Source organism: Colossoma macropomum, unplaced genomic scaffold (genome assembly GCF_904425465.1).
Source record: "Colossoma macropomum unplaced genomic scaffold, Colossoma_macropomum, whole genome shotgun sequence".
Lineage (NCBI taxonomy): Eukaryota > Metazoa > Chordata > Actinopteri > Characiformes > Serrasalmidae > Colossoma > Colossoma macropomum.
The window spans coordinates 21278087-21297238 of NW_023494801.1; the positions used below are offsets into that span (position 1 = coordinate 21278087).

Genomic DNA, 19152 nt, shown 5'->3' on the forward strand with positions numbered 1-19152 from the left:
TGTGTATCCTTGGTTTTATTAAATATCTGCACAGGAGACAATATTAACCGCCATTGTAGCTCACAATGTCAAATGAATGGTTCACCCAAAAATGTACATAATTTACTTTTTTTTTTTTCCTCCCCCCAAAAGTAGCCAGCCAGTAGATTACACACTCAATCACTGAGACCATCGTCATTAAAGCAATGACAAAAATGTTGGTGATATAAAACACACTGAGCGCCTCGTCCCCCTTTTTCCTGCTCCTCGGCTGCCATGTCCTTCTCATAAGTTATGAAGGCGCATGCACCGACTACCAGCACCACCAGGCCGCTGGCCAGGCGACTCATGGCGTTCCGCAGGTGGAAACAGTGCCCGTGGGACAGGTGATCATCAACCATCTGGCCTACGTTCCTCCACATTACAAAGGTCATGGCTGAGGCAAACATGCAGTACTCGAAGGATAGAGGTAATAGAAGGCAAGCTCAAGTTTGGTGCATGATAAGTGACTGGTGTGATCGTACTGGCAGCTTCCACCAGCAGCTGTAACAGATAAATCAATGGACGGTTAGATACATTAATATATAAACAAAAAGACACTTTATTAATCAAGGTTTCAAAGTTACAACAGAAACGAGACAAATGGTTTAGAAACACATACAAATCACTTTAGAATTACAGCTTCCCTTTACATTGTCTGAACATGTCACAATGAACGGCCAAATGGAATGCTCCAAAACTACCCTGAATAAAATCCTGTCACAATAACATGCAGTAAAAAAATCTTCCTTCTGCTATAATGTTTTGGAGATACAGGGTTGCTTGAGAAGAGCAATGAAGCTTGAATATGTTCATTGCATTATATTAAATATGTCGAAGTCTGCCAGTATTTTTTCCCCTCTTCTTTGAGCACTATGAGCAAGGAAATTCAAGTGTTAAAAGAAATCAAGGTGTTCTCAGACATTTGACAGGCAGTGAAGATGATTAGGTGATGAGTAAAAAAGTGTGGTAGAAGTGATGAGTTTTGATGTCAATCTGTTCCATGTAGTGACTCCTCTGTCACCGCTGTGATCCACAGCATCAGATTTGTGGCCAAAGTGAGCATCAGTCCACAGCTGCAGTCATCACTGAATGAATTAAGTAATTATGAAGTGGTGCAAGAAACCAGAGTCAAACACAGAACTGTATCATTTCTAGTGTAAATTCATAAACACTAATTTCACACTTACCGAGTTACGCTTCTTTGAACATGCACACAGTCCCTCGCATGGAGCCAGAGGAAGGAAGTCTGGAACACAAAAGAAAAGCAGATTCACACAAAACTGGTTAATAAATAAGAATAATTCTGTTTTTGTGTGTGTGTGTGTGTGTGTGTGTGGTCTTCTCACCTTCACCAGAATAAACACAGCTTGCACTACAGAGAAGCTGATTTTCCACATCACAGTCCACACAACCCACGTAGTAGGCGATCTTCAAGCTGACCACTATTAAACTGCTAAATCCAAACAGCATCAGACCACCTGAAGCGGAAACAGACTGTTTCAGGCAAAAGAACCAGCAGAAATAAACTACTACAAAGGAAATATAGCAGAGTTTTCTATTGTTATATCTACGCTGTAAAGCATGGCTCATCAGACCAACAGTTCAAAAAATTACTTCATAATACATAATGATCGTTCATTCAAAGTATTTACTTAGATTGAGTAAAACTAGTTAATTTACTTGTTACCACATGAAGTAGTTAATTAGGTTGATCTGATGAGCCATTTTTTACAGTGTCAGGTATTCCAGTCTATTATATAGTATAAGATATTATTTATACATGTACAGGAAGAAAGCTTAACCGTGACTGTTAACAAGTATACATGGTCTTGATGGAAAAAATGAGCTAACCTAAAAAAATAGTTTGCTTTGTGTTTCTGTTTTGACGTGACTGCTTCCATTTGAACTTGCTGATTGCTGCCCAGTCAAACTCATAAAACTTGAGGCACACAACATGCAAAAACAGTATGCAGAATGAGCCTCTCCTATTAAAAACACTGGAATTGAATGTGGCAACTGTGTACCTTTCCACTTGGAAAAACTCATTTAAGGTGCACAACCTTAAAACCACTGTTGTACCTTTGAGGGTATATTTACATTGTTTGCACCTTGATGAATGAAAACTGTACCTGCATAGTACCTTTATTTCTAACAGTGTAACGTGGCATCACCAAAGCCTCGTTCTTACCTCTGAGCCACATGGGTCTCGCGTGCATATCCTTGCAGGGCACGGCCTCCTTCTGTGGGCACGTGTGCGCCTTGTAGAAGACCATCCAGGCTGTGGTGAGGACAATGACGATGATGAGGAACATCTGCAGGTTTCTATCCCTCACCTGCATGCCATTAGCTATGATGCCAAAGAGCAGCGCACATCCCACAAGGAGCACAGTAAGAGGGATGTAGGAGGTGAACTCTTGGCACAAATGATCCCTCCACATGACACTGGACAACTGTGCCATGCTAGCCGAGTGTTGACTGAGCGATGCCGTGTGCACGGTGACAACCTGCTGAGCTCCCTCAGCCTCATCCTTCTTCCCCACCTACAAACACAAGCCATAAAAGTACAGGTTAAGATCACAGAAGTAAAGGATCTGTAGTGTTCTTTTCATAATGTATAAGTTTTGCTCTTCAGTGCTCAGTGCACAACTGATGCAGATAAAAATATGTTTAGTATGTTAGGATGATGATTAAACTAGAGTAGTTTAATCTAGACTAGGAGTTGTATGATACTGCATGACCCTAGTTTCCATTTACAGAAATATCAACGTTCCAAAAAAACAAACAAACAAAAACCAAAAAGCAAATAAGTAAACACAAACAACAAAATAAATGCAGTTAATATATGTAAATCGGTTGACCAAAAGTGTTACAATTAGTTAACTAGTTGATTTAGGTGGAACAGCACTAACTATATGCATACAATGTTGACTGATTTTCCTTTTAATAATAATGTCTCCTAGTTTAAATGATTTAAGATCTTCAAAATTTGTTGTTGATTGTTATTGTTGATTTTGCACTGGAGACCTAAACATTGAGTCAGTCTTTTGTTTTAAGCCTGTGTGTGTGGTGTTAATATGTAAAGACGTATGACCTGGTCCTAAAAAAATCCGTCCCAGTACCTCTGACTTTTAAATGATTATTTCAGGCTTTACAGAGCGACTCGCAGCAGCACACGCACACCACATTTTAGTGTTTTGTTTTTGTCTACATACTCAGTAATGCTTCTTTCAGTTTTAACAAAAAATATTATGTGGTGCTGCTTTAAGTACATGTACTTCAATAAAAGGAAGTAGTTACTTACATCTAAAACCATGTTGGAAGTACTGGACAATACAGCAGAGTGTCCTTGACTCATGATGAGATCAACCTGCAATGAGTTTGAAATGACAGCAATTAGATATTTACAGGTGATGGTAGAAACAAGCGAGACGTTCTTGAACATTTCCAGTCCTTTGGAACCCTTGTATTTAAAGCAAAGGTTCCAAAAGCAAGGTTCTCTGCTCCATCATGTTGTTATTTTGTAGTCGGCGCCGTGCTCTTATGCCCATATTAGGAACTCCGGGTCTAAGCCCGATTTCTCTATGGCCAGAATGAATAGGGTTTTCGAAAAATCACCTCTATCACACCCTGTGTTAAATAAAAATGTTCATAACCTGATACGTTTTGTCCTGTGAACATTTTTCTCTTGAATATCACTGGATCCATACTGACTTGTCTCTCCACCCGTTTAAAATAATAAATATAATGATAGATGTAGGAGGTGTCAGCAATGTAATTCTTTAATAGCCACACATAGTAATCAATCATAAATGGACCATTAGTTCAAACTACAGTCCCACATTTAAAAACTATTTAAAGAAACAATTAAGTATTCGGACCTTAGACATTTACAAGGATTATGTTATGATTTATTTAAACCCAATGCATTTATAGAGACAGTAATAAGATAAATACATAAAATCATCATTTGTAGGGTGCTTTCTATTGGCAGGTGTCTGTCCCAAACCCTAACCCCTAAATTTCAACTTGTGTAAATAATACTTTAAAATGTTATTTTTTTCAATGTTGTTTTTTTAAATATCTTTTTTGATTTCTTTTAAAGTGATTTTGGAGTATTTACATTTATCTAGAGTTTAATATTAAATGAAAAAACTTTATTCAAGAAATGCTATCCCAGGTTTTCATGTCACTACCCAAAGAGTATGAGTCCAGAGGCAAAGCCTATTTTGTAAAGTGTCAGCAGTGTTGGGAATGTTTTGCTAGTGGCAAAATAAAATGTTCAATCATTAGTTTTAAAGAAATAAACAGAGTAAAGGTATAGAGTCAATTAAAGCAAAAGGATTTTAGTTTAAATTCTAAAGTGTGAAATGTGTTTTCAGCCCTGATTTTGGTAGAATGACCCATATATATCACTCAAAATCATCCTGTTTTACTGTAAATACAGTCACAGATAAACTGATACTCTTTAACTAAAGCTGTATGGCTCCTATTTTGAAGTGCAGCAGAGTTTCTAGTGTCTGACTGTGTACTGATAGCTTTCAACTGCCCTAAATCTTTTTAGCCATTCAGCTCCTTTAGCTCCCACTCATTGAGGATCGATCATGGGCGTCGTCTAGCGTTTGAAAGTAATCAGGCTCTCCTTAACTTGCCCTGACAGAAATCCATGCAAATCTAACAGTATTATTTTAAGGAACGTGGTCAGATCACCCCCTGATGTTTGCACTGAAAACAGATTCCTATGAATTCCTTAAAATTCCTTAGTAAAAATAGCAGTAGACAAGGATGAGAGATTAGAGTTTAGTTGCACATGAGCAAAATCTCTGCAAATCTGAGCACAATTTTAGACTTTATCTCCACTAAAACTCATAAGAAGACATGAGATCACTGGTGTCTCTTGCTCAGGATAAACACCTGAGCAGCAGACATCTGTTTTTGGGATGTGTTGCAAATCAGTTTTTGTTGTGAATCAATTTCACAATGAGTTTATATTTAAACACTACATATCTATATATATATATCGTATCATATATATGTATCGCCTCTAGTACATTTTCCTCAGTTCAGAGTCAGCCACTGTGATCAGTCCCGTCCGCATGATTTGCCTTTGTGTATTCTTAAGTCTTATTAAGCCTCACAAGAGAGATTGTTAAGTGACACAATGTGAATAACTAACAACAACCATAAAGCCACTCCAGATAGTAAAAGGAAGTGACTAATGACTGTTGTAGTGTGATGGTGGAATGATTTCACTGAAAACCAACAATGTTGCCTCACCATTTATGAGATTATGAGGGATGGTGTATATGGTTTATAGACAGCATGGGGAATTTTAAACCAGGAAATGTGTGTCAATGTATCATGTAACACAGACTCAGGAAGTTCTCCACATCACTGTTTCTTTAATTTGATGTCAACAGCATGTTTCCTGCTCACAGAGATCTCCTTAGATTGATATTGCACTCAGTAATAATAAAGGAAAATGAAATATATCAAAAGAGGTCATAGTGAAGGCAGTGTTTCCACTCTATATAAAAAGTTCAGCAATCATTAAAACTGAGCCCACAGACAAGCATGCTTAAATGCTTGATTTTATGTTGCTTAAAAAAGTGATGGCCTTATCAGAAGTGCAAAAGCTTAAAGTTTACAATAAAGTTATTGTACAAGTATTCGTTGCATAAATATTTCAAGCTGTACATAGTCAAGTATATTCAGAAACAAACACACATACAAAGCTTTATGCAAGCTTGTCATTCACTTGCCAAATAAAAATAAAGACAAAAACAAACAGGTTGACACTATAAAATACATAATATCCGGTACAAAATGTCAGTTTTATAAAATAAGGGCCACTGTTGTCCAAGCTGTTCATGAGGTGAGGTACACCTCAAATAGACTGGCTACTGAGTGCATTCGGTAGAAGATTCCAAAAGGTAATCCGACATTCACCACAGCCACCCACATGTGAAACTCATAGAAGTCTGTTCCGATGGGGTTGTCAAACTGCGGTCGTGCTCCAAAAGCAGGCATGATCCAAAGCTGTGAAACAGACAGAGAGGGTTTACACTGTGAGTAGGGTGATAGGTATGCCTTATATCTTAAGGGCTTAACCTTAAAGCAATAGTTAGATGCAAAAAAACTATTTTTTCCATGCCAAGACATATTTGATGTCCAAAGTTTTGCCCTGGAGCTACAAAGCTAATGTAGCTCTACAAAATCACAGACAAAATTCAGGCTTGAAGATGCTAGTAGCGTTTTTAGCTTGGTAAGACACATTTTATAACCGTATATCATAAGTCGTAAGCTAGTCTGTCTGAGATTGTTCAACACCTTGACATGATTTGAGGCAAGTGTGTGATCATTTAGACGTGTAGTTTGCACGATGCAAAGTGGCTCTAAGCTTCCATTATTTATAAGCTCTAGGGCAAAACTAAAGAAGCAAACATCAGATACCAAACATGTCTCGGCTATCTATAGACAAAACTGTTTCTAGGTTGGCACACTTGGTCCCACAAGCTTGATGCATATGGTTCCAAAGTTAAGGAACTTACAATAATGTTGGAAAGCAGCAGGAAGGCAGAGATCTCCTTCAGCATCCTCCTCTTCCAGGGCAGGGGCTTGTGGACAGGGATGGCGATGGAGCTGCGGGGGGACATAGGGATGTGGCTGGACCTTCGTTCCTCTTGTGCATGGAGGGCCAACAGGTTGGAAAAGATGCTGGCCCGACGCACATCATGATGTGGCTCGCGCCGGATGCCCTCGATGATGAAGACGTTCTGCACACACAGCTCCACCACGGTCAGAATGGACCAGGCCAGGTTGAGGGCGTTGACGTGGCCATCTATTCCCGAGCCCAGAACAGCTACTATGGTGAAGTAGGAGACAGTGAACTGGCCCATGGAGGACCCCACAAGGAGCCCCATGTCTAGGCTGCGTGTGGGGTTCTTGCCTGACGCGTGCTCCCGCCGCTCCAGCCGGAAGATGACGCATCCAGCTACAGTGAATATCGTCATTAGTATGATGGTCACCGTGTTGGTGATGTAGTACATGGTCAGCGCTGTGTCCCTCTTCTCCTCCTCCTCGGCTAACACGTCCACTTCGTAGACCACGAAGGTGGCTATGCCGGCCACAACCACCACCAGCCCGCCAGCTGGGCCTAGCAGGACATCACGCAGGTGGAAGCTGTGCTCGTGAGGTGGGTGATCGTCCACCAGCCGGCCCACATTCTTCCACATCACGTAGGTCATGGCCGAGGCAAACAGGCTGTATTCGATGTTGAAGGGGTAGAGGTAGTAGTAGGCGTGCTCGAAGATGCTGCAGGACGTGTGACTACACTGGCAGCTGTTGTCTCCATCAGCAGCCGCAGCTGAGAGAGCGAAAGAAAAAGGAGGCATTTTATTAATCCTCAAGGAAATTGCAGTTTGGCAAATGCAGCTACACAAATTGTCTTATCTTTTTTTTTTTTTCTTTACACCATTCGAGAATGGCAGCTGCCCTTTACATTGTGGGAGCATTTAATAAGAAATGAAAAACAGAAATTATCCAAAATTACTTAATAAAAAGTAAAGTTAAAGATGTTTTTTCTTTCTTCTATGATGTGACCATGTTGGAGACTTTTTTAAAAAAATATTTTTATATATAGTATATATATAATATATAGTATATATATATATATTTTTATATATAGTATATATATATATAATATATAGTTTTCATGGAGGTTTTCTTAAGAACAGTGATGATAATTATAAGCTTACAATGGGACACTACATATTCAAAGTTAATGCCTAAAGACACCATTTTGTAGATAGGAGTTTCTGTTCCATATACATGTATACATTTAGGGGGCCGGGTGGGATGAGGTGTGTGTGTGGGGGGGGCATGTTTTCCATTCCAAATCCTGCAGGGTTTTTTATGAAGCAAGACTTTTGAGTAAAGCTGGATAAGTCAGTGGTCCCTAATGCTGGTGCTGGAGGAATCCCTGCCTTGAACACTGTAGTGTTTCACATATTATCTGTTACACCCAGTACAGCTAAGGAAGGGCTTCTTAATGAGCTAATTAGTTAATTGGATCAGGTATGTTAGAGCACACCAAAATATGCACGGCAGGGGACCTGAAAGACCAAGAGGAAACACTGACTTGAGCCTAAACTGAGAAATAGTCAATATCCAACATACTTATTTACCTTTCCACATACTGAATAGGCTTGACCCTTTGCTTAAGTTATCTGGTAAGCTGAGAAATCATGCATTGTGAAATAACTCTCTGGAGTACCACAGCCCTGCAGGGTTGAGTGTATTCCTTCCCCCAACACATGTTTCAACTCTAGATCATCAGTTAACTTTTGTGGCTACATCACAGGCCTGTTAGCTTCATAGTAGTTACAGAGTAATTTAAGGTAGTAGCTGTTAGGGTAAGTCCTAAGATTAATAACTGAAAAAGTGTGTAGTTTAAGGGGTTAAAAGGGATTGCACTGAGGTGAAGACAAGTGAATCACACTTTAACCATATCTGTTGCAGTATTCACTGATGGGAAAACAAACCTTTGAGTAAAAGAGTACGGGAGGTGTGGTTAGTGTTGCTGTCAGGATACACGGTTTGATGTAGTGACTCCTCTGTAACAGCCATCATCCACAGCATCAGGTTTGTGGCCAAGGTGAGCATCAGTCCACAGCTGCAGACAAAGACAGACATTGTGAGAGATCAGTTATCAGAGTTAATTGTAAACTTTGGTTCAGGAAATCAATGTCAAATTTCTAGTAAACGCAAGTAAACTAAATGTTGTAAATGAATGAACTTGGACAGATTCTGATAACACCACAGACAAAGACACCCCTTCACAGACCCTACGCTAACATCCATCTCATTTCCCATTATATTCAAAATCTAAGGAAGAAAGGAAGCACATCTAGTAGGAGTGCTAACGCATGATCAGAATCACTGTATATTTACACTATTTGTTGTCTCTTCATCATGCTAATATCATCCTAAAGGTGGCTGGCACCTCAGACAATCAGCATTTGCCCAGGTCTATCATATTTAGTGTACATCCGCACATTTAAATCACTAACTTCACACTCACCGAGTTACGTTTCTCTGAACTTGGACGCAGTCCTTCGCATGGAGCCAGAGGAAGTAAGTCTGAAACACATAAAAAAAGAGGATTCTCAAAAAAAAAATCTTTAATGAGATAAGATAACAGAGTTCTGCCAGTTTTCATGAGGGAGAGGTCATCTCACCTGCACCAGAATAAACACAGCTTGCACAACAGGGAACACGATTTTCACAGGTGAGTCACAATGTGCATAACCCACATAGTAGGCAATCTTGAAAACGTCCATGATTAAACTACAGACTCCAAACAGCACCAGACCACCTGAAGAGAAAACAGACGAAGACTGTTTTAGGCAAAAGAACCAACAGAAATACACTAAGACAAAGAAAATGCACTGTAAAAAAGTATATCTTGGCAAATAAAAACATCTTAAATCTAGTCAATATATCTATTTTTTGAGATAGTTATACATTTTTTATATAGCTTATTTGTATTACATAGTACCTAGGTAAAATGACACAAAAATTAAAAAAATCTACAATAAATTAAATAATCTTATAATATTCTTAAAGGATATACAGTCTCAAAATAAGAAAATTGGATGTATTGACTGTGTTTAAGAAATTTCCGCTTGCCTAGACGTTTTTGCAGTGTATAATGTGGAGTGAATTCAGAGAAATGTCCAGACGCAAATTTTTATTGTTTTTAGAATGATAAATAATGTCACTCTTACATGGTTAACTATTCAAATAAATCCCATGGTTAGATTCAAAGTATATAAACCCACGTGTAACCCACAGTGACCTTCAACCATCATTTTATACCCTTTCAGGAAAAGGTAATTTTTTACTAAAATGGGCCGCTGTAATAAAATCTGAATGCTGACCAAGAACTTCAACAACATCTTTTACAGGAAACACCTGAGAGAAGTGGCTGTAGGCTATAGACCGAACCAAGTTACTCGAGTTATTCACGCTTTTACACTGTAACCTCTTCAAAAATCAATGAGAATAATGACAATAAGATGATAAGATGAATAATCAATAAGGATAAACATTAGAAATAAATACAAATGTTGTATACTACAATTACAGACTGTAGCGCATCTGTTTCTCTGTTCACCTTTAACCCATTCATCAAGGGTCAGGACCCCCACGGGACGACCACAGAGCAGGTATTATTTGAGTGGTGGGTCATTCTCAGCACTGCACTGACACTGACATGGTGGTGGTGTGTTAGTGTGTGTTGCGCTTGTATGAGTGGATGAGACACAGCAGTGCTGCTGGAGTTTTTAAACACTTAAACAATTGTGTCCACTCACTGTCCACTCTATTAGTCACATCTACCTTGTTGGTTCACCTTGTAGATGTAAAATTAGTTAGTAGACTTCTCAGTCCAGCAGTGACACTGAGGTGTTTAAAAACTCCAGCAGCACTGCTGTATCTGATCCACTTGTACCAGCGCGACACTAACACACAACCACCATGTCAGTGTTACTGCAGTGCTGAGAATGATCCACCACCCAAATAATACTTGCTCTGTGGTGGTCCTGATCATTGAAGAAGACAGTGAAAGGGGACTAACAAAGTACACAGAGAAACAGATGGACTACAGTCTGTATGTGTAGAACTAAAAAGTGAACCTATATAGTGAGTCTAGCTGATAAAATGGACAATGAGTGTAGAAGCAAGGAGGTGTACTTAATGAAGTGGCCGGTCGGTGAACATTAGAAATACATACATATGCTGTACATGTCACAATGCATATGCAGCACATCTTGCTGTTTTGTTATAGGTCTATAAAGCTTAAAGCCCCATGTGTGGGTTAACACTTAATAGTGTAATGGTAGTTACCAAACAATTTATTGTAGCTGCTTAATACTAATTCCTAAGATTAATGACTGAATAACGAGTTAAAACGTTTTTTCGCATGTTTCGCGTACTTGGACTCCCTCCATCAGTATAAACAGTTTATCTGACACTCTGGACCCTCTAACAGCTCCACTAAGGTGGTGCTACTGAGGTCTAAGTTTACCTCTGAGCCACACGGGTCCCGCGTGCACGTCCTTGTAGAGAACGGCCTCCTCTTCGCGGCACGTGTACGCCTTGTAGAAGAGCATCCAGGCCGTGGTGGGGATGATGATGATGATGAGGAAGACCTGCACGTGCATGTTGCTCACCTGCACGCCGTTGAAAACGCTCCCGCTGACCAGCGCGCAGCCCAAGATGAGCACATTGAGGAGGATGAATGCGGACAGCATCCAACCCCAGCTGCCCGCGCGGTCCCTCCACACGCTGGTGGACGACAGCGCCACGCTGGCCGAGCGCTGACCGAGCGGAGCCGCGTGCACGGTGGAGATCTGCTGGACCCCCTCAGCCTCATCTTTCTTCCCCGCCTCCAAACAGAAGCCATGGAAGTACAGGTTAAGGTCATGTAAGTCTAGGCTTTTCAACACGCTAAAGTCCATGCTGAGTACAGCGCTCCTCTCACACACTCTCACACACAGACACACACACTGCGGCGCTCAGGCAACTTCAGCCCCAGCCTGATCACTTATATACATGCTAAGCTTCACGGGTCACCTGACTCACCAAACCTGGCCTGCGTCATACTAGGCGTTGGCAAGGCTGTAATCTGTTTTATATCCTGTTTTCTTGTCAGGAAGATCACACTGAACAAAACGGTCTGCTGTCCTAAATATCAAACCATGAAATCAACTGATACCCAAATCCTAAATGGTCAACTGCCAAAAGACAGGACAGTGTACCCTGCTAAAAAAAAAGGACAATTAGAAACCAATAGGATTAAAACCTAATAGCCGTCTGCCTGAGACCACTGCAGGGCTGTTGGCTAAAATATAATGAGGGGCGGATTTAGAGATTCTTGGGCTCTAGGCAAAAGACAGGAATGGGGCTCCCTGGATATACTGTTTTAAATTAGTTGGAGCTCTGGGCTCCTGAGTGGTGCAGCCATCTACACTGCAAAAGCTGACATCTTAAATCTAGTTGATATATCTGATATTTCTCATTTTGAAGTTGGTGCAAGAATAAGATATTCTAGATATTTTGTACCAAAGTTATTTTATTAAGTGAAAGCCAGTTTGCACCGAAGTTCTTGTAGTGACTGAATAATAGACATTAATATGTAATAATCCTGAGATTTCTACTGAGCCTGTGTGGCACTTTGTTCTGACTAATCAAGCAAAGTTAGCTTTGGTAGTGAAGTAACAAACATTTTGCTTTCCTCACTATTTTTGCATTGATAGGACTAAAACAAATCACTATACTCACAAAAAAACAGCAATTGCAAAAACATACATATATTTTGGAATATATTGTTTAACATAAACACGTACAGTATATCTAACGTGTATTAACATGTGGCCCTTGGCTGATGGGGGCCCCAGGCCTTTTGCAAAGACCACCCCTGGATATAGTAGTCAACATGTTATACAATGTTTTTCCTCAAAAAATAACACTGTAGCAATACTGTACAAAATTAGTTGCTGTTCCAAATTAGAATAATGATGATCCTTGTTGCCTTAAAGTTTTGAGTTCACTGAAACTCAAGTGATTATCAACAATCAAAACAGATTTATATCTGAACAACAGGTGTTGGCAAAGCTGCTGGCTTTTTGTCTGTAGTCAGCTTGTTTTTCCTGATCTTTAAAAGCCATTAAGCAGGTTTGCTTAAAGATTTGAGTTGAAAACAACAAAACACATTCACACTTTTCTTTACAAGCAACTGGCAACAGTTTCATGTACTACATAATATAATGTTTTATTTCCTGTTTTAACTTAAACAGTGAGTAAATTAGTGGCCTTCATGTTTTGAGCCCATTAACAGTATGTTAACAGTAAACGAAACCTGTAAAAACTATAAGAACAAGCATGGACAAACCTGAGGAATTTTTCCACATAAAAATGAAATCGCTCTATTGTTGGTTTTAATCTGTGTTCGCTCATAGATGTTACTCAACAAATGCTTTATCAGTGAAATGTGGTTAGTTGTGTTCTTTCAGTGAAATGAAGTGAGTCAGATTTATTTTAATAGTGTATGTTTAGTCAATGCAACCTTGTTAAGTACAACTCAAGGTCTTTCCCATCGGCTCCTGGCTTCATCTACTTTCATACTGGTTTACTTGTTTTATTCGCCCTCTTCCTTTTCTTTTCTTCTGCCCTACCTTTCCTGTGGTGTGCTTATGTCTTATATCAACGGTTAACTGCCAAGCCATGTTGGTGGCTGTAAGTGCAAGTTACCATAAAACCTACTGCTGATTGTACTTCTGTGATAGCCCAGTACACTCAAAAAAATACATTATTGTATGAATTTAATTCAATTATGCCACACATTTCCATTCAATGAAACTGAGTAGTCATAGATTTTGTTTCCTCAGTGTAAGTTCAACTGTTGATTGAGCAAAATAGAAACATAAACTTAAAAGAAAATAGAAACAATGCAATTTATCGGGTTTTAATTGGAATTCTCTTTTAATTGAATTCTCTTTGGATCATTAATTTTTGTCCATTTTACATAAACCAATTACTCAAAGACACAATTAATTTATTTAATGTCGACATACTATCAGTTTGTCAGTCAAACAACCCAGTTGGTCATTTTTTTAAGTGTGGTACAGTAACAACTTCATGAAACCATGTAGAACAAAAGTCCGTTAACATTATATTCTCTTTTTACTGTGATTTATTTGAATTTGAATTACACGTTACTCTACTGAACAACTTAAAAGCTATTTAATCCAGTTGTATGGTGCCACTTGATTTAACATTTATAAGTAAATCTAACATTTAGGTTTCGAGTAATACATAAAAAATTTACCCAAATACATTTTACTGTGATTTACTTGGATTCACTAATTACTCATTACTCAGTCAACTCATTTTAGAACATTTTTAAGCAAATCCAACATTTCACTTTTTTAAGTGTAGCCACTGTTAGCAAAATGACACTGTACAAAATATTTTAATGTTTTTATTTAAAACAAAGCAAGAGGTTTATGTTCACTTGAAGTCAAATACTAAATTAACAACAACACAGATTATTACTCTCTGAACTACAGCTAAAGCTGTTATCTTCTGATTTTCACTAGAAATGTGCTGGTGTTTGGTAATTCAGTATACAGTGAGACTAAATGCAGATGCAGATCAGAAGTAGATCATTGGATATAGATCAACTCTGCTTTCATAAGTTTCCACTACACCAGTGTTTCCCAACCCTGGTCCTGGAGCACCCCCTGTCCTGCCCCCTGCTCTGTACATTTTAGTGTTTTCTCTGCTCTCAGCACACCTGATCCAGCTAAGCAACTAATCAACAAGCTTCTTTAGTGGGTCTTTTAGAGCAGGAAAACACTGTGATGTGCAGGGCAGATGGTTCTCCAGGACCAGGGTTGGGAACCAGCGCTCTGCACTGTCACGTTCTGATCAAGTGATGTGGTCCCTCCTCTTAGCAGGTCAGGTAAACATTTACAGTGCGCAGCATGCCAAGAAAGGAGAGCTTTCAGAACTTTTTCCTCTCTATTTACCACATAAATGAACGATTTCGCTGTGAAAGTTGTTATTTCGTGGCCTACTAGGTGCACTACATAGGGAGTTATTTGAGACACAGCCAGAGAATGATAGCATGCCAACAGATTTAGCATTTAGATCTCTAAACTACAAAATTTATGCCCCTCTTACTTAACTGTGATTTGTAACTGCTCTCTTAAAGCAGCACTGTGTAATATTTTTTGTTAAAACTGAAAGAAGTAACATTACTAAGTATGGAGAAAAAAGAACACATTAAATTATGGTGCCGCTGCGAGTCGCCTTGTAAAGCCTGAAATAATCATTTAAAAGTCAGAGGACGGATTTGACGGGAGTGTTTTGGACCATGTCTAACATCTTTACTTTTCTGTTAACGTCACACACTGGTTTGAAAAGAATGTCCGACTTGATGAGGTAAACTGTTATTAGTCTGCCTCAGACCCTCAAACAGTACGGGGATCGTGGCGGTCCCTTCTGCTGAGCTGGTCCTCCCTGACATCATCCAGTTTAAGTCATATGTTGCTAGGTAACATTACTGTAGCCTCTATGTGTAACACAAGTTTATATTTAACACATTATTTTATTCAAGACCTCATTTTATCAAGTGATACTAGCAACCAAGCCAGCTAAATATTTCACTTTTTCTGTTTAAAATACTCCAATGAAAGCCCTTTGCTGTCACCTTATCTAATGGGGACAGTGGCTGCAGTTATATGTAATGTAACACTAGCTAGCTAAAGAAAACATTCACAGACACTAACTTTTACTCTGACTAAACCTTGTCCAGAAGGTCCCCTTGAAATGAATTGGCCCTGGGGCTGTCAGAATCTTCATATTAAACATGCTAGCTAACTAGCTAACCTACCTAACTAACTGCTGCTGTCTGATCTGTACCTGACCCAAATGGTGCCCCCAGTAGCTAACATTTAATAGCAAATAATGTAAGCTAAGTTACCCAGCATTTTCCAAATAACAACACTTTGGAGAGCAAAAAACTACTTTCTTAGACTTTCTTAGTAATGATAAAAAATGTTTGTCTGTGCTGACTGGACAGGGAGAGTTGCAGGATCTCAGCATGTTCTCAGCTCCAGTTCTAACTACAAATAGGCCTGCATGATAGTGAGCATCAATATGTGGAGCAGTTTAATTTTTTTGCTTTTTTAGTAATTATTTTTTGTACATATTGTACATGTATAACCATATACGCAGCACTCCTATTGAAAATGATATTGAGAATTTGTTTTGTTTGGCTGTAAACAAACAAGCCATTGCCATGACATGATGTTATTAAGACATTGCATAAACTGTGATAAAAGGTTATGATCGTGATATAAAATTGGCATGTCAGCCATGTATGCCGAATTTTTCACATACCAGCTTTCAGCAGCACAGCACTGTACACTGTAAAAAGTGGCTCGTCAGATCTACTTAACAAAATTACTTCATGTGGTAACAAGCAACTTAACTAATACTTTGAATGAACAATTATTTCAATGTGGTGTTTTAAGTTGAATAAAACTAGTTCAATTGCTTGTTACCACATGAAGTAATTTTTTTAAGTAGATCTGACAAGCCACTTTTTACAGATGCCACGATTTGCTGTTTTAACCTAAAAAGTGAGTAATCTGCATTGATTTTTTAGGTCAAATAATAAGTTAATAAAAGCCAAAACACATGATGAACTTAAGTAATCATTCATTTTGATGAGGCTTAAAATCATATTTATACACAAAATATTAGCTGAATGTTCACTCCACTTTCATTTCATTCCCGTCTCATTAATGGTACTTGGAAAAAAGTTCCTCCTAAAAACATTTTATTTACAAGTGAGTTTGGACATCTATTTTAATCTCCAACAGCAAGAGCTTTTATATTGTCTCTTGTTGTGTGACTAGGCATTCAGTGTTCATGCATAAAATGATGTTGAAAAAACTTAATCTGAAAAACTTATCCAGCTGTTTGCCTTAGCTGTTCCATGGTCCAAAGAATATGTATATATACATACTGTAAAAAGTCAGTCAATGTTTGTCAGTTCAACCTAAGCAAGTAAATGAACTGTTGGTACTACATGATGTTTTGTGTATATATATATATATATATATATATATATATATATATATATATATATATATATATGTATATATATATATATACACACACACACACAAAGAGATTGTAGCAGTGATGTATTCATAATATTAATGCTGTAAGTCTTTGGTTGAACGTGGGATATTATAGGGAAGACCGTGCCCTTTGGTCAGCAGGTGTTTTCTCTCAGCAATAAATGTTCTCCCTGACTCTCATTTTTAAATCGTAATCTTACTGCCTGGATGGCACACTGTACTCGGCCCAGTATTTTATTGTTGCTGCAGTGGTTTATACAGTAACCAAAAACCAAATTCAAGTAAATCTACTGTTACTTCTTACTGAAATAATAACTCTAGTAAAAGTCAAAGTAGCTGAGGTCCCTTTAGAACCACAGTGGAGCTTTTTAATTCATCTGGCATCTTTCAGCAAAAGAAGTGAAGTTTGCTAAGCACTGCTCTTATCTTTTTCAGTTTTAAGTACGTTGAGTAAGTGAGAGATTTGAGCAATGGTAAAACATTCCAGACTCTTAACCAACAGAACAGAATAAAATGAATTGCAAACAAGGCATTTTGAACTAAAGCGAAGGAAAAATGAATACTTCTTGAGTATACGTAAAACTATCAATTTCAAATAGAAAAGTACAAACCCATCAAAAATTTTACTTAAATACACGTTTGAGTAAATGTAAGTAGTTTCTACTCACTTCAAAATCCATGCCGTAGATACTGGCCAGTATGCTGGCACGGATTTCTTGATTTGTGACGGGCAGTGCATCAGAGTGTGCTTCTTGGCTCATGATGAGATCAACCTGCTGGAGTCAAATGAATTTCAGCATGTGACTTCCTCCATAAAATAAAACAACTGGTCTCTTTTACTGTTAGTTTGCCTGTGAAACTGTTCTTTTCTCCACACAGCCAAAGTAGAGCATAGCACACACATCACACGTTCAACATTTATTGACCTCTGTGCCAGATTAGAAAAAAAAATATCAATAAGTTTGATGTGGCTGATAAGGGAGATTATGAGCATATTTTGATCTTTGAGTGACCCTGGGCTGATTCCCTAGAACTACAAAGCACTTTGCAAAGCTGAATCTGGAACACAAATATTTAGAAACTGTCTATCCGGTTCATCAAACATGGATAAAATCTCATTAGAGTCAATCATTTGTCCTCTGTAGCAAATCCATCATATCTCATGCTGTTGACACAGTCTACAACCCACATCTAAGAGATTCTTCATCTGTATTTTTAGCTTTGTAATATTGTACATCTGAAATTATGTTCTGACACATTGATGGTGACCCTTGATTGAACCTAATGGAGGCCGGTTCGTGGCCGGTCTGTCATTCTGATAACAGTATTTGACAGTGATAATTCTAGAATTCTATTCTTCTCTGTGTTGATGCAGAGGAAACAAAGTGTTCACCCACATATCCATTTAAACCAACTTAAACCAACGAACGCTGGGTTTTTATTAAATTTGCACGTCTAGATAACCATATCAGCCCTCGAGATCAGCTTGATATTGAGCCTCACCCATTTTCAATTTTCACCCAATTCAATTTTATTGTCAAAAAAGTGTTGAGGTTTACATTATACCCATGTTAAACCTATGAATATAATCTTTGTTTTCATCTCTCTCATCTCTCCCTCATCTCTTCAAAACTGTGACATTATACACTCATGAAAAAGATGGTTCATTAAGGGTTCTTTGGTAAAGGGAATGGCTCTATTTAGAACCATGAGTTCTATATAGAACCATTTCATGCTTAAGTAGTTCTTTGCTTTGGTGAAATAGTTCTGTATATTCTATATATGGTTCTATATAGAGCCTTTTTGAAAATGGTTCTATATAGCATCAAGAAGCATTCTCCAGTTGTTACAGTGTTAAGCTTGTAACAACAGAAGAACTCTTTTTGTTGCTATAGAGAACCATTTTCAAAAGCTTCTATATAGAACCATATACAACACATTCTCCAATCAGAAGAACTATTTCACCAGGCAGAGAACCACTTAAGCATGGAAGGGTTCTATATAAACCTCATGGTTCTAAATAGAACCATTCCCCTTACTAAAGGACCCTGGGAAAACATTGAGTTTGTTAATGTAAACGAGTCATTTTCTACCATTCGTGTTGGTCCATTTGTCATTACAAGGTCACACAATATAAAGAGCAACTGATTCTTACCTACAGCAGTGCTTCTTGCAGGTCTTCCAATGATGAGAAAACAGCAACCTTCAGTGTTTTATACCCACACCATACCACTGAGATTTATGACCATCACAAATGTACAGAAAAAGACACGAAGCCCCACCATAATAAATAAAACTAAAAACTGTCCAGTGTACTGTTCTTTAGTATGACAGCACCATTTATCATGTCTAAAAGTACAATATTTATGCGATAATGGCTGGGACAGTATCTGTAATATGTACACATTAGACATAA

At 38.4% G+C, this 19152-nt stretch overlaps 2 protein-coding genes across 4 annotated transcripts; both read right to left on the reverse strand.

Moving 5' to 3' along the window:
• Nucleotides 1–155: 155 nt before the first annotated feature.
• On the reverse strand, nucleotides 156–3353 carry LOC118821780 (proton channel OTOP2-like). The gene is made up of 5 exons (XM_036590509.1): nucleotides 3323–3353; nucleotides 2210–2561; nucleotides 1368–1499; nucleotides 1209–1267; nucleotides 156–434 (listed from the first exon to the last, which is right to left on the reverse strand). The coding sequence occupies exons 1-5, from the start codon at nucleotides 3332–3334 to the stop codon at nucleotides 156–158; spliced, it is 834 nt and encodes a 277-aa protein (XP_036446402.1). The 5' UTR covers nucleotides 3335–3353.
• A 2047-nt stretch (nucleotides 3354–5400) lies between these two features.
• Nucleotides 5401–18958, reverse strand: LOC118821322 (proton channel OTOP2-like). 3 transcript variants are annotated; one of them, XM_036589881.1, is made up of 8 exons: nucleotides 18892–18958; nucleotides 17405–17512; nucleotides 11108–11468; nucleotides 9258–9394; nucleotides 9101–9159; nucleotides 8562–8692; nucleotides 6570–7384; nucleotides 5887–6057 (listed from the first exon to the last, which is right to left on the reverse strand). In XM_036589881.1, the coding sequence occupies exons 2-8, from the start codon at nucleotides 17495–17497 to the stop codon at nucleotides 5887–5889; spliced, it is 1767 nt and encodes a 588-aa protein (XP_036445774.1). In that variant the 5' UTR covers nucleotides 17498–17512; nucleotides 18892–18958. The 3 variants fall into 3 exon arrangements, with proteins under 3 accessions (XP_036445775.1, XP_036445774.1, XP_036445777.1); XM_036589884.1 differs by having other exon boundaries at nucleotides 17405–17509; nucleotides 18892–18915; XM_036589882.1 differs by lacking the exon at nucleotides 18892–18958 and having other exon boundaries at nucleotides 5401–6057; nucleotides 17405–17497.
• Nucleotides 18959–19152: the final 194 nt, after the last annotated feature.